This window comes from Scatophagus argus, chromosome 16 (genome assembly GCF_020382885.2).
Source record: "Scatophagus argus isolate fScaArg1 chromosome 16, fScaArg1.pri, whole genome shotgun sequence".
Classification (NCBI taxonomy): Eukaryota; Metazoa; Chordata; class Actinopteri; family Scatophagidae; genus Scatophagus; species Scatophagus argus.
The window spans coordinates 14752792-14772011 of NC_058508.1; the positions used below are offsets into that span (position 1 = coordinate 14752792).

At 40.7% G+C, this 19220-nt stretch overlaps 3 protein-coding genes across 3 annotated transcripts; 1 reads left to right on the plus strand and 2 right to left on the minus strand.

Annotated features, from left to right (window-relative positions):
- Nucleotides 1-5: 5 nt before the first annotated feature.
- On the minus strand, nt 6-3054 carry LOC124073399 (RING finger protein 222). Its single transcript, XM_046415569.1, has one exon. The coding sequence runs from the start codon at nt 2755-2757 to the stop codon at nt 2131-2133; it is 627 nt and encodes a 208-aa protein (XP_046271525.1). The 5' UTR covers nt 2758-3054; the 3' UTR covers nt 6-2130.
- Nucleotides 3055-3694: 640 nt separating this feature from the next.
- On the plus strand, nt 3695-13136 carry ndel1b (nudE neurodevelopment protein 1-like 1b). Its single transcript, XM_046415229.1, has 9 exons — nt 3695-3853; nt 6995-7091; nt 8912-9065; nt 9847-9995; nt 10394-10530; nt 10639-10806; nt 10896-10987; nt 11228-11373; nt 11483-13136. The coding sequence occupies exons 2-9, from the start codon at nt 7006-7008 to the stop codon at nt 11571-11573; spliced, it is 1023 nt and encodes a 340-aa protein (XP_046271185.1). The 5' UTR covers nt 3695-3853; nt 6995-7005; the 3' UTR covers nt 11574-13136.
- Nucleotides 13137-13140: 4 nt separating this feature from the next.
- Nucleotides 13141-18147, minus strand: LOC124073188 (medium-chain acyl-CoA ligase ACSF2, mitochondrial-like). Its single transcript, XM_046415228.1, has 16 exons — nt 17941-18147; nt 16683-16878; nt 16362-16490; nt 16085-16138; nt 15805-15923; nt 15460-15622; nt 15250-15345; nt 15021-15172; nt 14843-14931; nt 14660-14736; nt 14458-14565; nt 14224-14375; nt 13963-14104; nt 13691-13801; nt 13522-13590; nt 13141-13426 (listed from the first exon to the last, which is right to left on the minus strand). Exons 1-16 carry the CDS (start codon nt 18060-18062, stop codon nt 13376-13378), a joined length of 1830 nt encoding a protein of 609 aa, XP_046271184.1. The 5' UTR covers nt 18063-18147; the 3' UTR covers nt 13141-13375.
- Nucleotides 18148-19220: the final 1073 nt, after the last annotated feature.

Genomic DNA, 19220 nt, shown 5'->3' on the forward strand with positions numbered 1-19220 from the left:
TTCGCTATTTTTTTTTTTTTTTTTTTTTTGCATTTCTGTTGTTTTTGTTCTGTTGGTGAACCTTGATGACAGAATTGTCACGAATGAATTGCCACCATTAAAAGGAAAAAAAAATCCTGGAAGCAGTGATTGAAAGTCATTGAGGACATTTAAACAACTTAAGTACAATTTTGATGTACTCTTACAATATTTCCATTTTCTGCTGCTTTACACTTAACTTTCTAGGGGAATATATTGTGCTTTTTACTCACCTTATATGGCTATAGTCAGTAGTAACTTTTCAGATTAAGAGTTTTTATACAACACATGTGATAACCATATGAAATACAGCATTCTGTAAAGAACTAAGCCAGCACATTACAATCTTTTTTTGCTTGTACTTTCTAAAAAAAACAATGTGTCTAGCTGGAGCTCCTTATCATGCTCCAGATGTATGAGTTGTTGCTTGTTTCACCAAAAAGACATTTCCGCTCTAAATTTCTCACATGGTTCCGTTTAAATATTTGTCTAAGAGCCAAAGAGGTGAAAGTACAAAAAATCTAATATTAAAGAAAAGTCTCAAACAAGATCAGCTTGTTATCTGAGCAGCTGTCTCATTGTTGGTAGTGTGATCATTTTGACCTGAATAAAATGCTCATATTATCCCTTTTCAGCTCTTGTCTCTTTGCCTTGAAATTGGTGACTTTTGTGCATTTCCACCTTTATGCTTTGCATGCAAGCCACCAACAGAAGAAGTCTGACTCATCAAATATATCAATAAATCCTTATCCTCCTCCTCCCACACTCTGAAAAACCGTGCATGGCTGAATAGCAGGAGCCTCTTCATGTGTGCAACCAGTAGGACTGGCCCAGCAAGATGGCTGAAGGTTTGCCACAGGAGTGTCAGGATGGTGTGGCGATACTGACAAAGATCATTCTGAAAACTAGTTTTTCATTTGTGGTGAATCTCCACCCCGGGTTGCAAAACGTGGGTCTCTCTGCTCCATCTTAATCTGGATTCTTAAAGAGTCGGTGGTAATCTAATGCTACGCTCCAGCAGTGTATCTCCTTACAGCAACCAGCCACGCACAGCTCATCCCTGCCTCCTGATCTATCTCCTTCAGACCACCACGAGCACATCAATTATTCCTTACTGAAGGTTTTAAAGGTAGCTCTGTTTACAGCGTCTTTGTACACACTACAAGGTGAGCCGGTTACAGTGTTTTTTAAGGGCCTAATACAACCACTAACTCTCTCCAGCCATCTGCATATTAAGCATTTTCACTTGATGAGCATTAGTTAAATTGAAGTTTAAAAAGGAAATTGTGGGATTTTTTTTTTTTTTTAAATGTCAGACATCTTTCCTCGTGATGTAAGGAGGTAAGAAGATCTGTCAGCATGATACATATTTTAACAGGATCTTCACTGTCACACTTTGCTCCCTGCTGCCAAAGTGTAACCTGCCCAAAATAAACCTGAAGTTGCTGTGGTTGTGGTGGTTGTTGCTCTGCAGCTATACAGCTTTTGCCCACAAAGTTGCTTGGAAACAGCGTATCCAACAACAGGGTAACCCCACAATGAACTGAGCTGCTATAAAAACAATAGTGTTTGATGTTTTTATTATTATTATTATTATTATTGCACTTCTTCGTGCTAAACTTTCTTTCCTGCTTTGTTCTATAATGCAAAATATTTACTGTAGTTGGATTTACAAATTTTAGTTGTGTTTTGAAAGCTTAAAAAAATCCTGCATGTTTGCTTCCCATAAAAGTGGTACAACATGACGCAGACAGGAACAAAAGAGTTTTGTCGAGGCTTTCCCAGCCTGTTGCTTGGTAATGCACATAAAACACATGGGTATGCAACTTTCTGACTTTTCTTTAAAATCAGGTAAGGAAACCATGAAGACGAAAACCATGCTACAAACTAAAGTTGGCTTTGAAGTTTTGTCTAAATTGTACGTTTCCTGTGGATTGATTATGTGCTGTATTGCAACAGATTGTTTGAATCAGGAGGACAAATTAAACAGTTTACAAAGTTTTAAAGTACGACTGCTTCATTGCATAACTGGTAGATGAGCCACATGACAATAAGTTTTCTACAGATGTTAGTTCATCATTGGCACTTCATCCAGACATCCATATCACTGGGTTACGCCAACAAAATCCAGGGTAAAGTTGCAGCCACTAGTGCGAGTACAGTAAATGCTGACAGTAAAACGACCAGGCATCGGGCAGTTGTGCAAATCCTACGCCGTCGCCTGCGCTGGGGCTGAACCACAGTCATCACAGGGCTGAGCGCATCTTCCTCAGCCATGGGTCGCCCTTCAGCGCTTATGATAAAGATCTGAGACGCATTGTGGCTGGGGCTGATCAGCCTCTGTCGACGGACTCGTTCGGAGACGTCCCTAAAGCAATGAGCAATCCAATTAGCTCCCCTCGGTAAAGTGCCCCTGGAGGTGCGCCGTGCGCTCTGGGGGTGTCCCTGTGGCAGCGGGAGAGGCACCTCGAGCGTCTGCGTTTCATCCGAGGTTTTGTCCGCCGCGAGCGACACCAGCGCTTCCTTTTGCTTCTTGATGAAAGTAAGATGTCGACAGATGGGGCAAACAATAGTGTCTCTGATGTTTCCATCGCTGTTAATGCTGACGAGCGTTTTGACCAGACAGTCGTGGCAGAACATATGTCCGCAGCATAGAGTCCTCTCTGTGCCCGAAAGACACTCATAACACACTGGACACTCTCGTGCGTCCTCATGGCTGTCTTCCTTGTGAAATGCCATGAAAGGGAAATAATAATCCCTTCAGTCGGATAGCTAGGAAGTTATTGAGGTTTAAAGTAGACAACGTGGTAAACGTAGAGTGAATTCCTCTCCCAAGTTCGTTTGGTCTCAACGCCTGACTTTCTTTACGTTTGGCTGTGGGAGGAGGCGAGAGCTGCGCCTTGTAAAACAGGGTCTGCCACCTGTGACTGCGGTGACTTAACTGATTGGGTTCCCTGAAGGTATCACTGACAGTTCAAGTGGCCAAGCTGGTTCTAAGCGTGTTCATCATATGGCACTAATGCATATGGAAAAAGGTACACATCTGACCACTAGTAAGATGTTTTAAACTAATTTGCATGTATTTTAGACCAATTAATAGAGTGTAAATAAACTAGTGCAAGTTCATATTTTGGACAAATAAATGATTTTTTTTTTTTTTTTTTTTTTTTAAAAAGGTCCAGAGTTATAAGGGAAACACACATTTGCAGATTTGTTGCTTGGTTAAAAATATTTCTCACTATAGCTTACTGATTTTTTTTAAACTTTAATTTCTAACTTTAATTGGCCGTAAACTCTGAACATAAAGTAGGAGTAGTCTACCCTACTTACATGCTCGTGTTTCATCATGTTGGACAATGTCTCCTTTGTTTTGTAGACCTCCTACATGTCCGAGCAACTAACATATTCCTGAATATTCTGTTGTACTGCTTTAGTCTATATTTATGTTGGTCAGGGTGTCTTAATGGACCTGCTTTCATTTCAAATGGGGGTGTGTGTGATGGTTTATTCTCCAGCAATGATATGCCACCTCGTGGTCACTGCAATGAAAAAGACAAAGCTACAAATCTAGAGTTCAAAAACCATTCTAGTACATCTATTTCTATAGTAACCCTGCCCAGTTTCGACACCAACTTCAATTACGTCAGCACGCACGTCTATGTCAGGATTTACGTCGGTTCCGGGAGACGCGTTGGCAATTTCCTAAACACGGCTCAGTCACTTTAGTATCACCCGAGGCCAGAACAGGGTAGAGGTCGGTGAGTTGGATATAACACCGGCTGGAAGGCGACCTGCTGAAACAGAAGACTGCTGAGTACCGATTTGACATGAGCAGGTACCGAAACGAACAGCGAAAATATTCCGTTTTAATGTGTTTAATGGCTGACCTGTTCGTCTGTTGAGCTGTCGTGTTCAGCCGCGGCGTCTGTGATGACAGCTCAAAGTCGGTTTAAATGTCGAGAGGTTTTCGCCTTGAATTCTTGCTTCTAATGACTTACATTTTAAGATTTTGTACGTGATGTTTTCTTTAGCCAGTGTAATACGTAGGCGACTGTGTGGCATTAAGCTAAACTTCTGTACGTCAAACCACGCAGTGTCACGTTGCATTTATTAGCTAAATGACAACCTGCCGCTACTCAGATAAATCTGGGCTCATAGATGTGTGCCTTTTTAGTGCTTCAGCTGTGTAAATCTGCACATTGGCTGCAAATGTGTGCTATCTGCGATATAAGTCAATTGTCATTTTATAGTAAAAGCGCCAATTTGTTTTATTTTTCTTTTTGTCTGATAGTATGATAATTTTGAACCTCTAGCCATCATTTAGGCTCAAGTCAGGAGAACAACTACTGCCACACCCTGCAGAGCATTAGGTTTGATCATTCAAATTAGAGCAAACCAATAAGGCTACAAAGATCTTTGTTTGTCTTGTTTGTTTGTTTGTTTTAAGTATTCCTCTAAAAACCCTCTCATGGGCCCTACTATAAATATGTCTAGATCACTGCCAGCACTTCAGCTCTTAGTAAGCACCTCGTCATCTCCCAACGAAAGGGGATGTAGAGACAAGAATGTGCGAAAGGAAACTCTCTTCACTGCCCTCCCCTGTCTGTAATTTCCAGATGGCTCCACAGTAAGTGAAGTGTCACCATCAACCCTTTTGCTGGCTACAGGCCCTGCCTGTCCAGGTATTGTTACAGCAAACAGACAAATAGATCCAGGGGTCAAGGTGACAAAGGATGCTGAAATGAGAGATAACAGGAACTGTCATTTGTCATGAAGGAAAATCAGCACTTGACCTGTTATGTGACATAAAGGATATACTTAGGGGTATATCTCTATTGTCCCATTTTATTTAAGTATCCTGTTGTTGGTCCGTGGTCTGATAAGTAGCCATGTCTATTTTGAGGAGGTAATTATCCTGATTTGGCCTTTGATCTCTATCACCATGGAAACTGTTTCCTGTTGCCTCATGCCTTTGGTGACCCCCAGGGATCAATAGAAAGCACTGGATCCCAATTTCCAACCATTAAGCATCATATGTAAGTAGAGATCTGCAATTTTTGCTAGATTACCTGGAAATGTATTCATGCTGTTCCTGGGATAGATTTGAAACCTCCCCCCTCGTTATATGATATAGCTTACATGTTATGTCAGCAGCAGCCTGGGAACATTTCCCTCTCTCCACCCTTACTGTATTTTGGTCTCCAGTTTCCTTCGTAACTTCCAAAGTAGTGTACTGACACGTGAGGGGCCTGTAGCGAGTAAATAGTTGATGACGGCACCTCAGAGGAATGTTCAAAGGGAAAAGCAGGCGGCCTCTGAGTCTAGACCACCTTCGTCTTGGCAAGGAAAATAAGACATCCCCCTCCTTGCTTTAGACCAAACCAGACTAGCCTGGTCAAAATAGAACAATAAAGGCTACTACATTTATTTTAATTATGTATCCACTTTTTTTTGCACAGACATTTTTAACAGTAATCAAACCAAATTCCTCTAACATGATAAATAAATACATTCTTTAATGGACTTAATGTTCAGCTGAGGTTGTTTGTTTCTGTGCTACATCCACTGGTTGTTTTATAAAACCTTTTTCACATTATGAATATTCTTGGAGTTGCAGTGATGGGAATGTCAGGGGCAACAGCTGTATCCTCCCACACACACACACACGGTGGTTCTTTCCAGATGTCTTTAATAATTTCCTTAAACCTGCCATGTTGGTCCACATAGATCACAGAGTTAGGCAGTTTATTAGCTCACAAGGAAAAAGGAACAACTGTCTAGTAAAGTGTTATTTATGCAAATAGGACGGAAGACGAAAACCTTGAACACACGATCAAAACTTCTGAACTAGGCTACAGACTGCTTTGATCTATTTAACACCAGCCACACTGAATTCACATGCATGACTGTTGGTGAATTAGTTATGCTGAGGCACATAAATTGATCTGTGAGGTTAGAAAATAAATGAAGAGGAGACACATTTTGCAGGCTATTCACAGTCATAGAAAGGCTTGTTAGCCATGTCAGTCGGACGACCAAATCCATCCTCTAAAAGACTGGGTGTTGTGTAGGGATGGTAAGATTTTATTGACATCATTGCCATAATTAGTCCTTCTTAGTAGTGCAATTCTTCATTGGTATCCTTATTTATTCTTGATCAGTTTTCTATCTTGGATCAGCTGCTGCTGTTTTATTAGTGCTCTCTGAAAGGTGTAGCAACAGCCTGTCATCATCTAAAATGGATGAAATAGGAGAATATTTGTATGGTATTCATTTTAGGTTTACTTAGTCAAAGAAGAATACTGCTAAACCCAGCTGTATGGCACTCATGTTACTATAATGCAGGATATTCACCCTCTGCAATGGATGGCATTCCTGGAATTTGAGCCTATGTTGTGCAAGAAGATGTTTCAACACATTGCTGGCATTTCCATTCTTAGTTGAGCTTATCATTTAAACATAACAATTGGCACTGTTGTTTGTGAAATTAAGCCCCTGCTTTGGGCCATTTCTTCCCCTGTTCCATGTTGTTCCAAGTTTCCAGCAGCTTAGATTCGAAAGTTTGATATCATTAGTTTGCAATGCTAAACTGTCAGAAAAATATGAAGAGAATGTGTATGCTCAGAAGCATGTGATTCTGATGTACTGTATGCATAACTATACCATAACTGTAGCTATTTTGCAACTGGAACCGGTTCTGAATTTCAATCCTTAATGCTCCAGTGATTCATGAGTAACTAAGGATGACTTCATCTCAGAACAGCAGATTGACTTTCTGTTCTGTTATATTCTCTGCTGAGGAATGGCGGGAAATTCTCAGTCTTGATTTGCCTGGTTGTTGTGCTCTGAGATAAGAAGGGAAATGCACTGTACCAGACTCTACATGCCTGAGGATGCAAATAGTCAAATTGTTTTACTAAATTTGAGTCACTTGGTTGTCTGTGAGGCTAAAAGAACATGTCTCTTTAATCCTCAGAGTGCCCTGAAATGGACAAAGAGATGATTCCCAAATTTTCGTCAAAGGATGAGGAAGTTGATTACTGGAAGTCCCAAGCCCTTAAATATAAGAAAAGGTAAGTTATGTGATATGGTTTTCATAAGAAGTCATATTTAACATCTTGTTACTTGATTGGTCACAACATGCTATGCACATAAAACTACAGGATAGATGTTCTGTTGTATCTTCATTTTGTTGTACATGGAAAGTATTTGCCTGCTAAGCTTATTCTTGCAAACTGGGTTATGTAACCATGTGTCATATTTTACTTTGTGATTTCCTTTGAAAAAGAAAAAAAAGAAAATTGAACCAAATATCAGATGACAGCAGTTCCTCAAATGAAATAATCACTTGAAGAAAACACCCAAAACTCTGAACTGCAGCTCAGTCTTACAGTCTTACATAATAGGCTGACGCTAATTTTCTGAATGTGTGCTTTGTCTGTTAGTTCTGAAAGATGTGATCCCACATTCATTTTCAGACTATCATCAACCAGATGTTTTCAAAACTTTTGAAGCTTTAAAGTTTCCTTACGGAAACCCTGTTTTCGGCCATATAAGGCAAATGACCAGGAGAGCTTTATGAAATCAGTGACCACAAACAGCTGTAGCTTGCTCCGGAGGAAATGACTCCATCTCTGACTTGCACAGAGACCACAGAAGTAGTACTTGTGAGTGTCATTTAAATCACTCTTAAACTCTTTTCCTGTTCGTGGAGCTGGAGCTCGCCGTATTCCCAAAGAACTGCCTAGAGTGGGTTAAACTCCTCGTGGTTTTCTAAGAAATTCCTACTGTGGGTACATAGGGGAAAAACTAACAACCAGTCCATGGAAAAAAATAGCACAGTGCCTTGTATCACGCATGTTTTTGTACAGCCTGCAGTGTTTATTAGTTACCTATTGAAAAGTTATCTCTCTGAAGTAGTGCTTGATTTTTTTTTTCAATTTTTTGTGATTAGGCTACTTGTACATCATACAGTCTATCATTATAAGTTGTATTTCTTACAGTCACACATGTATATTTAATCTTAATGTTTAATGCATTGTACATTCAGAGTACTTTTGGTTGTAGAGGGAGAGAGAGAGAGAGAGAGAGAGCTGTTAAACAGGAGAGTCACAGGGCCCAGCCTGCTGATGAAGCAGCCACTGTTGTGTTGGTATGTGTGGAACGGCGCAGGCACAACATCTGATTCACTGTGAGGCCATTGTCCCAGCACGAGTCAGCTGATCTCAGAACAGTGTTAGCCACGGTGTCGTCATGTGTGTGTACGCACTTGCTGGATGAGAAAACTAAGATCTGTTTAGATTAAATGCACTCTTAGATTCCGAACAAATTAATTTTTCCTTCTTATTCCGCCCTCAAATGTACACATTATCGTACTTCTACATGGGGGTCATCCCTGACCAGCATGTGCACACATCCTGTTTCTTAGCTCTTGTCCTCATCCTGTTTTGGCGCCCTCTCCTTTTCTCTGTGCCCCTGACCTTTAACCTCCCCCCACAGCTGAGGGTGCATGACACCAGGCCTGTTTTTCTTGAGCTACCTACCGTCACAGTTCAGCTGTTTCTTTAGAGCTGTATATTTAGAGTGCTTAACTCAACCGTGCTGAGCTGTTTCCTGTTTGGCTGAAGCAAGAATGAAGGTTAACAAGCTACAAATATCTGACTTGCTTTTCATGCAGGTTTATTTCTGGCCGTCAGAGATAAAGCTACTGGAACATGCCTGACCCTGGCTCATCTTACAGGACAAAAGCCAGTTAGTGTTCTAGAGCTCGTGCCCGCGGGTTATTCAGCCAGTCAGCTCTGCAAAATTGAATGGTACCAGTGAACAGGGTAGCTGGTAATTGACCATGATTGTTTATGTTTCTCCCCACTGTATTTGTATGTGCAACATCCAGTTGCCAAGATGCCCAGGAGGAGCTGCAGGAGTTCCAGGAAGGGAGCCGGGAGCTGGAGGCAGAGTTGGAGGCACAGCTTGGCCAGGCCGAACACCGCCTTCGAGACCTCCAAAGCGAAAACGAGAGACTGAAGAATGAGATGGCCAACCTCAAGGTAAGTGAGCCTGTGGAGCATAGTTTATTTTGGGATTTGGCTTGCTTTTATGGACTATGGGTTAGGACATCAGTAGTAAGTCAACAATTTGCAGTTGCTTAAGCGGCTATCTGATCTCTGTCCTGAGGACAAGGTCCAAGTCTTACTTGTTTTAAAATAAGGCATGCTCTTATGTAATCCTCCAGCACTCCTTAAGTGGATGTCAGGATAAAGAGGAAGAAAATAGAAAATTCCAAAGTCTGGTGTTTTGTTGCTGCAGGCATCAGTGGTAATTAGGTGTTTATATCCATAGTTCAACTAAGTACTGCGCTCATTTTGAAATTTAGCATAACCCCTGCACACAGGGCAAAAAAGAGTACAGGGATTTTTCACATGGCTCAACATGTGAGTATGCTTTCAGCAGCTAATGCTAAAAAATGAACTGTGTCAATGAACCAGAGAGAATTGGACTTTCCTGTCTTTGTGCCTCAGGGGTCACCCTATAGGCATGCAGCCCTGCCACTGACTGTACTGTAAAGTACCACAGGGCTTCCCCAGAGAACAAAGAGGCTCTTTGAAAGTGAAATAATGTGGATGGAAAAAAACCTACTAACTGTCTCATGATTCACCAGGTTGTAGCTGGGGTTCTACAACGAGTGTTGTATTGTAATGGTGCTTTCAACAAGGAAATGATAGTAGAATCATTTTTTTTTCCTGGAACAGCAGGTTTAATGTGCATGTTTCTGTATACACACTCACTCCTCATGTCTTTTCTCTTTTCCATTTTATTTGTCTCTATCAGGAGAAGCTGGAGCAGCAGTATGCCCAGAGTTATAAACAGATTTCTATGCTGGAGGATGACCTGGGCCAGACACGCAGCATCAAGGAGCAGCTCCACAAATACGTCCGAGAGCTCGAGCAGGCCAACGATGACCTGGAGAGAGCCAAAAGGTCAGGGTGACGCGGTATTATAGTGGTACATTTAGGTCAACATTCTGTATGTTTCAATACACTCATGAAATATAGCACAAACAATAGCATGATCTGTGACTCTTTGGTTTCCAAACAGTATGAACATCATAACTATACAATGAATGTGCTAGTTTTGAACGCAGCCATTAGGAACACTTTTGCTCCAGGGGTGAGAAAAGGGTAAATAAGACATAAGTTAATACTCTGAAATCATGAAGTATCGCACTCACACACACTGCCTCAAGCATGCAAAGTTGGGCATGTCTGAGGAGATGATAAATTCCAACTGTATGCAGATTTTCTTGTGGTTGCACCTGCCGTAAAGTTCCTAAAAAGGTTTTAACAGGTGTACCTCTTAACCTCTACTGTCTGTGCAGGGCAACAATTGTGTCTCTGGAGGACTTTGAGGGCCGTTTAAACCAGGCCATTGAGAGAAACGCCTTCCTGGAAAGTGAGCTGGATGAGAAGGAGTCTCTTCTAGTATCTGTGCAGCGGCTGAAAGATGAAGCACGAGGTAAAAACAAAGCACAGAAGATTGTATTTGACCCTTTTGCAGGCAATATGTCACAGTGTAAAAGGTTAGCAGAGGAGTTTTTCATGAGTCTGACTCTGTTTTCTGCAGATCTGAGACAGGAGCTGGCAGTGCGGGAGAGGACCACAGACAGGATGTCGGCACCCAGCTCACCCACCTTAGACATTGACAAGATGGATTCAGCAGTACAGGCCTCTTTATCCCTCCCAGCCACACCTGTAGGAAAGAGCATAGAGCATCCCTTCATCAGCCCAAAAGGTCGGGTTTGAATATTCTCACTTGTAATTGCACACGTGAGAAATGGGGTATTCATTTGTATACTAATATTGGCTTGTTTCCTGGTGCAGTACTGACCAATGGCTGTGGCAACTCATCCCTCACTCCCTCTGCTAGAATCTCAGCTCTTAATATTGTTGGTGATCTCCTGAGGAAAGTTGGGGTATGTATCATTCCCAATAATTTAATGCATAATTCTATTACCTTTTTTTTTTACCTTTTGCATGGAGTGTTTGTTCTCTTTATGCGTCATAAGTTCTGACAAAGTTAAGCTAAACACTGCTTTCACATTCTGAATACGTTGCAGAGCACTGAGGAACAGTATGTCCTCAGCCAGAGGACAAACACAAAGATGTTTGTGATGAGGCTAAACACAGATTGTATTTCCCTGTTTTGTGACTAGGCTTTGGAGTCCAAACTAGCTGCCTGCAGAAACTTTGCCAAAGACCAGGCAGCAAGAAAAAATTATTCCAAAGACAACGGCACAGTCATCAACAGCAACGCCACCAAGTTCTCCCATACTCTCCATACCACTTATTTCGACAAAACGTGAGTCTTTAATCAAGTGGTTTTCATTCTTCCCCTCATTACCTGTATTACCGATATTAAGTTTAGTCTGTGTTTGCTAATATTGCTCATGCCCTTGTGGAAACCGCAGGACTGTTAATGGATTGGACCCCAGCTCCTTGACCTCCATGGCTGCATCCAGAGCCGTGTCTCCGCCAGGCATGCTGCCTCTGAGCGTGTGATGCATCCCCATACCACGTAAACCTCTGCTAAAACTTGCAACACATAAACAGAGAGGACACTTGAAAGACCATTACATTGTGTGCTAAGTGTGTGTGTGTGTGTGTGTATGTATGAGAGAGAAAGGAGAAAGAGAGTGTGCTTAAAATGAAGTGTGTGTTTTTTTTTTTCCTGTTTGGGTTTGTGCATTTTTGGACATGATGTGTGAAAGAGGGAGCTTGACAATATGATGTTTGCAGCTCTAAATGCATCTGTGAGTAGGTGCATACGTTCCTACCACATATTTGCATGTGCCTAAAGCTGTACTGTGCTTGTATGAATGTAACTGCAAATGCGTTGCTCCCTGGATGTCACCTCTGAAGTGACACACCACTATTACACTATTATTCTCAGTTCCTCTGATCATTTCAAAAGCTATTATCCCTGACAAAAGGTCCTTAAGAGACCACAGCTTCTTATCTTGTCCTTCTGTATTTTCACTTAAATTGCACAGATAAAATATTTTCAGTTTAGAATGTATTATATTTAAAAAGGGATATGTTCATATTAACTAATTTATCTCACAGTATGCTTTAAAATGCAATGCTTATTATTTGCTATTTTTTTTCTGCATGTGTGCGTATGTAACGTGGGGCTGTAGAGGTACAGTGGGACCTCACGTTCTTGACTGAAGTGAATGTTGATCATTCAAAGCCATGTAGTCATATTGCTGTCATTCCTCGTGCTAATGGCTACTTGCTGTAATCCAGTTTTCTCCATGTTAAAGCTTGGAAATATCAGCTGGTTCTGTCCTCTGGGTTCAACCTGCACTTAAACTGCTCCTCACGGGTTGCGCTGCAGTCGAGCGTTTTCCTCTGTGGACTTCCACTGACATTTTGGGGGAGCAGTTTTGCCTTTTTTTTTTTTTTTTTTTTTAAATGTTAAACATATAGATTTTTTTTAAATCTTGTGACAGGTTTATTGACCTCAGTCTGATGGTTGATTCATAATAGAAGTAGGTGAATTTGGCTTCATTAAACTCTTACAAAAGGATACTTGAAGCAAAATATCTGATTCAATGATGTTTTTTGAAACTGTCTAACTTTGGCTGGTGTAAATGAGTTCATGGTCCATTGTGACCTTTGTGTCACGCAGCACATTTGCTGATATTGTCTGTTATTTTGTGAACTTAATATTAATTTGACTTGACTCTTGGATTTTTAACAGGTTGGACAGTGTAAGTGCATTCATTGCATACCCCAGAATCTTGTCTAAATCCATTTTTCCCCACATATTTGTCTTTCCCATAGACCTTTATGTCACCACCACTTAAGTAGAAGCCTTTTGTATTAATTGGAATTTGATAATACGAGATGTTATTTGGGCACCTTTCTGCGCCTGTTACTTGTAAACAGCTTCTAAGGATGGAATTTTGCCTCATTTGTACATATTGACATTTGGCATTAAAGTCCTATTTATTTCAGAATTCTTTATGGCATGTGCAGATAATGAATGGTTAAAGCCATTATATTATGCTATCCACTGTTTTGTCAAAATTGTTTAAGTAAATAAAGACTGAGACAACAGTTATGTTGTTTGTTACGTAGTTTTGGTCATATACTGTAATTAAAGAGAGCACAAAGTCCGCTTTACACTTTCCAAAACTGTCAGTTACATCACCCATCTGAAGTAAAAGTAGAAGAAGTTCAATTAATGACAGTCCAGCCAGGAGTTCTATAGTCCCAGTTCAGCTCTCAGCAAAGAAAGCATGAATTCCCACTGCTTTCCCAGTGGGTGCACATAAAGTCCATCAGGGTCCACAAACTTAAAGGCCTAACTTCTTTTCCATTATCTCCTTTAACACGTTCTTCTTGATCTAGAAAACACAAAGAAGCAACTATGTCAGTCTCATTTTATTTATCAAGCGTAAAACATCACAACCATGTTGATAGTTCAGCGGAATTATCATACCTTTCTAGTCACTGTCATAGGGTAGCTGTCTACAAAGAACACATAGTGTGGGATCTTGAAGTGAGAAATCTAGCAGGGGGGGAGAAATGTCAGGCCATAAATTGAACAGTTGTGCTCCGATTCTGAGAATTTTAAGCTTTTGGCAATTTGATTTATCACCTATTCTCACCTGGCCGTTACAAAATGCTCTTATCTCTTCTGGACTAGAAGTCTGGCCCTCTTTCAGCCTGATGCAGGCACACACCTGCTCACCCAGCCGCTCATCTTTCACTCCAACCACCTGGGTAATAAATACTTTGCATAAAATACATTTTGTTTACAATGAAAAGAACATCTACAGTTGCCCCACAAACATATGAATTCAGTGTGTATCTTTGCTGTAGACTGTTTGGAAAGCAATGTTTCTGTTCTTTGCTGCCCTCAAGTGGTTCTGAGTCTCACCTGCACCTCCTGCACTTTGGGATGAGTGTAGAGAAATTGCTCTATCTCAGTAGGGTAGATGTTCTCCCCTCCTCGGATGATCATGTCTTTCATGCGTCCTTCAATGCGGCAGTATCCCAGACCGTTCAGGCTGGCCGTGTCACTTTGTAGAAGAAAATACACAACGCACAATGTAAAAAAAACACAAAATGTATAGAATATTTTCTACATGAAGATCAATCCATCTGTTTTCCTCATTAGACAAACAGTCATTGTACACACCCAGTCCTGTACCAGCGGTCTTGAGAGATAACCTCACTGGTTTTCTCCGGATCGTCCCAGTATCCAAGCATCACACAGTTGCCTCTGATCATCAGTTCTCCTGGAGTCCCCAGAGGGACAATCTTTCCAGTAGCAGGGTCCACCACTTTAGCCTATAGCAAAGACTCACAGGCGTAAGTCTCAGTGTTGTTATGGTAATGTGTGATAAAGGTTTGTGCAAAAGTTACGGCATACTTCAGTGTGGTGCATGATACATCCGACAGTATGTAGCTTCAACTCCTCGGTGTCTTGTGGGAATCCCATAAACGTAAGTGGGCTGTTTTCAGTGGTTCCATAAACTACCTATGAAAACATAATGTACATAATTATGTAATATGCTGGAGAAACTGTACTGCTTTTGTGGAATATTATTTGAAAATGACATGTTACTGCTCACAGTTATGCCTTTCATGTTCATGTCTGTTCTCAGTTTTCTCAAAATCTCAGGAGGGCACGGAGAACCTCCCATGAGACCTAAAACACAGCAGCACACAGAGGAGGAATGTGTCAGATGCTTGTTGAACATCACACCAAATTCCATGCATAGTAATCATATCATTTTAGTCTTCAAATTTCTTACCAGCTTCAACTGATGACAAATCGTACTTGCTCAAATCCTGGCCAAGCATGTCAGTAAACATTGTAGGAGTGCCATAGACGACATTGCACCTGGAGAGCAAAAACATGAATGGCCCTTAATAAAAGTGCAAAATGTTGTTTATTTGCAAGTAATTCCGGTGATGTGCAACCTGCCGTACTTTTCCCTCTGAATGGCCTCTAGGTTTGCTTGGCTATTGTAGCCAGGGGAAGGGAATACCAGTGTGACACCATGTACCGCCATACTCAGCCCTGCCAGCACTGAGCCAAAGCAGTGGTACATGGGTACAGACACGCATATTCTCACCTGAGGCTGACAGAAATACGGAAAAATAAGATTAGGTACAGTAACACTGTTTTCTTTGAATCAAGTGACAAATATGGACTTACTTTCCAGTCATAACCCATTCGGAGACCTGCAAAGTAGGCGTTATTCACAATATTGTGGTGGGAAAGAGTGGCTCCCTTTGGATTCCCGGTAGTCCCCTGAAACAAATAAAACAACTTGACTTAATCTGAATCGTTGTTGGATCTATGTGAGAGCATAATGTCAGTCCAAGTGGTGTGAGTCAGTGTGAAAGGTGCAATACTGAAGGTTACCGATGTGAATTGGATATTAATGGGTTCGTCAAAGGACAGCTTGTTCTGCAGATCCATCAGCTCTTTGTGGTGTCGACTCTCCCCTGCTTGAATCACATCGTCTATGTGGAGCATCCCCAGCTGTCTGCTGTCTGTCACAATCACCATACGCAAGTCCGGCAGTCTGCCAGACCCAACACAGGGTTTTTTTATATTAGATCCACAGAACCATTCATCATAGATTGTGTACTTTTTAAAGTATTTCCATTCTTGTATTATTGCTTATAATATAAATAATAATAATAATAATAATAATAATAATAAAACATGCAATAAATCTGACATTCAGCTCTGGCTCTGTCTAACCTGGAGCTTTTGATCATGCCTGCTGGCGTCGTGTCAATTTCTGGGCAGATCTCCCTGAGCATCTCACAGTAATTTTGCGTTTTAAAGCGGGTAGGGCAGACCACAGCATTGCACTGGACCTGCATGTGACAACTCAGTGAAAACTTGTACAATTGTTGTCAGCTGTCAGTAGTAATAGAAAGGCATGACAGCCTTTCTAATACTTTGGTTCACTATTACAGTAGGCCTTGATATGTGGTTATGTAAGTAGGATAAGACCCTGTAACGGAACTCGTCTTACCTTCTTTAGTGTAAAGTCCACTTCCCTCACCTGATAAGCTGGGTTCAAAGACACCTGCAAGGATAAGATCAGTTTGAAACCAGGTGTGAAATAATGACCTGTAAACATGCATTGTAATGGTACATCCACTAATGAATATACACTCACTGACACTTGACAGCATGGTGTTTGCTAACATATGTATTCTGAAAATTTGTCCAGTCATCCAGCTGTAGCACTGTCAATCTGCCTGCAAGGTTGTACTGTAAATGTAACTTGGAATGTATAAACAACTGACCAGTATAATTCCAGCCTTGGCTGAAGCAAACTGGAAAAGGATCCATTCATAGGTGTTAGGTCCCCAAACTCCTAGCCGATCGCCCTGCTTCAGGCCCAGAGCAAGCAGACCTGCAGCCACCTTATCAACCTGCACCAGTGTCACAAAAAACACCATCAGTAGTATCAATACCAGTGTTTAGATTAGATTAGATCTTCATTGGATTTAGAGAAACTTGCTGATGATTGATCTCAAATAAGAGAACCAGTGCAATGCAAATGGTTGACAAATGCATGAAGGCTCCTGAAAGCAGAAACTGAAGGCGCAAGATCTGAGACACACATCTTGCTGAAATTCTGCAAAGGTTTTCCGGATGCCCTCCTTCAAGAAGATCACAGCTTCACGATTGGGCCAACGCTGGACTGTGGATTCCAGGCTCTGGCTTACAGTCAAGGAGAGCAGAGAGTTGGAGGAGGTGCCATGGACATAGCTGCTGGTCAGAGCGGGGGTTTGAGGAGCACTGTCCACATGGAGTGACCTGGCATAGAGAACAACATTCAAGGAGAAGCACATGGGTCAAATATAATACATGGACTATGATTTCAACATTATAATGCCAATTACTGCACATATGAAGAGGATGCTTACTGACGAGTCCCTGTTCTCCTATATCATGCAATACAATGAACCTTGGATAAGCCTAATGAATAAGAGACAAAAACATAAACCATACCAAGAAAAACAGGCTCATTCTCAGCCTTAATGGCCAAGAAAAATCAAAGCATGAGTGGACTAATGCAAACCAAGTAATGAAAACCAAAACCATTTCAGTGCACTGACATGACCATTAAACCAAACATATGGAAAAAACACAAAGACCACATTATTGTGAGAACGAATGCTCACGGTTAGTCCTGTAATGTCTGTGAGTCAAACATGAGCAGACATTCTTAGGAGCTCTTCCATTAATTATGTGAGCTTCTTCTTCTTCTTTTTTTTCCTTCTTTTCTTTTCTTTTTTTTTTTTTTGTCTTAGAACTGCAATACTCCCCAAACTTTTCAGCACATTGTGTCATTAACAACATGCAACTGAATTAATAGTAATTATTGATTCTCAGGACATTTTTTAAACAAAAGTACATTGATGTTGTTTTTATTGTTGCCAATTTACAATTCAAAGTCTGTTTGCAGGTCTTAAGGAGCACAAGGAAGGTGAATATGTGGAATAAAAAAGATGATATCTTTGGTTTGATTGATGTTAAACTTAAGGTTGTTTTATTTGACCAACTCCAGCCAAAAAGTGAAGGAAACGTGTGAGACTGTTTAGCTGTAATACTGTGAGGATGGAAGAAGTGTGCTAAAATCATCTGTTGTTAATGAACAATTTGAAAGGAACCTCCAGGTTAGGCATTACAGATAGGATGACCCATTATTTGTATATATCCAAATAGAAAAATATCTCACAAAGATCTTTGTCACCTCATTTAAAAAAGCCAATTGTTTTCTGCATAGGTAGTAAACCATCACAGACTTAAAAGTGAAATTGACATCTGAGTGCTATCAGGCCCCCATTTTACTGGACATGACGTGCATAAACTTACCGAAAATGCTGGAGCAAATTTGTGCCACATAATTTCCAAGTCTTGCTGTGTTTGAGTCCATCCACAGATCTCAGACTGTGAGCACAGGACCTTAGAAGTGAGTAAGAAATCAGTGCTGTCATTCGTCCCAAGTATCACGTACTCAACCTGCTTGAACTGACTGCTTCTATTAGAAGTTACTGGGGCTTGTCAACAAATGACTTGCTCATGGTTGTTCCTGTTGGATTTTATCAAGGTCTGTGTAATCTTTAACTTCCACTTGTCGTCTTTGGCTGAGAGTATCTTTGCAAACCTGCAAGTATCCTGCACGCCTGAGAGACAATTTAAATATTGTTTTACACATCATTTATTGTCCTGCTTCAATGGTGTGTAAAACAAATAGTTTATCATTTCTGCAACTCAAAAAAACAGGACAAAAGTGTTGGTTTACAGGCTGTTTTTCTTGTATTGCATCACAGTCTGTATAATCTTTAACCTCCATTCATTCATACTGGCTGAGAGTATCTTTGCAAACCTGCAAATATCCTAAACACCTGCAGGAGGGTTAAATGTGGTTTTATTATAACAGTCCCAGTGCTTATAAAACAGATTAAGTGTGCCACTATGCTCATATGTTTTGGACTTACATTAGACTGACCTCATCATTCTATCAAATGAACTATATGCATTAGAACATAGATGATGTAACCTAGCAGCATATGTTTTCCACAGTTGTCAGGCAGAAGCTAAAGAAGGCCAGACTTTTCACTAATATACGTGTGAAAATATCCATTTGTACTGCTGATTACATTTCTGTTCCACAGAGGACAAACTTTAATGATTTATAAAAAATGAACATATCAGTTTTGTACTCAAGATATCTCGCAATGTGATCGACAGATTGTCATAACAATTTCTTATACGTTTCATTTGTGACAAATGCGTTAAATCACTTGCATTTAAAAGCCCCATATGGCGTTTTCTAGGACAAAGTCTATATGTTTAGCTCCACTCCTAGTTAGGCTGCTATAATAAACTTATGAGGTGTTTCTTGTTCAAACATGTTTGATTCTGCTGTCTCAAGGGGCCGTTAGTGAAGCCTGAACTAGTCTTGTTTAATGAATTTTCCAAACTGAACCAGTTCTCAACAAATTGTCCAGTGAAATATTTAAGTCAGATGGCAGGGCTGTAGGTAGGATTTAAGAAATACTGAGGTCATGAGCGAGTGCAGTTTTCTTCTCTAATATTTGTGCCTTAAGCCACTTGGTATAATAAACCCTAATGACCTCCGTGTAATTCTA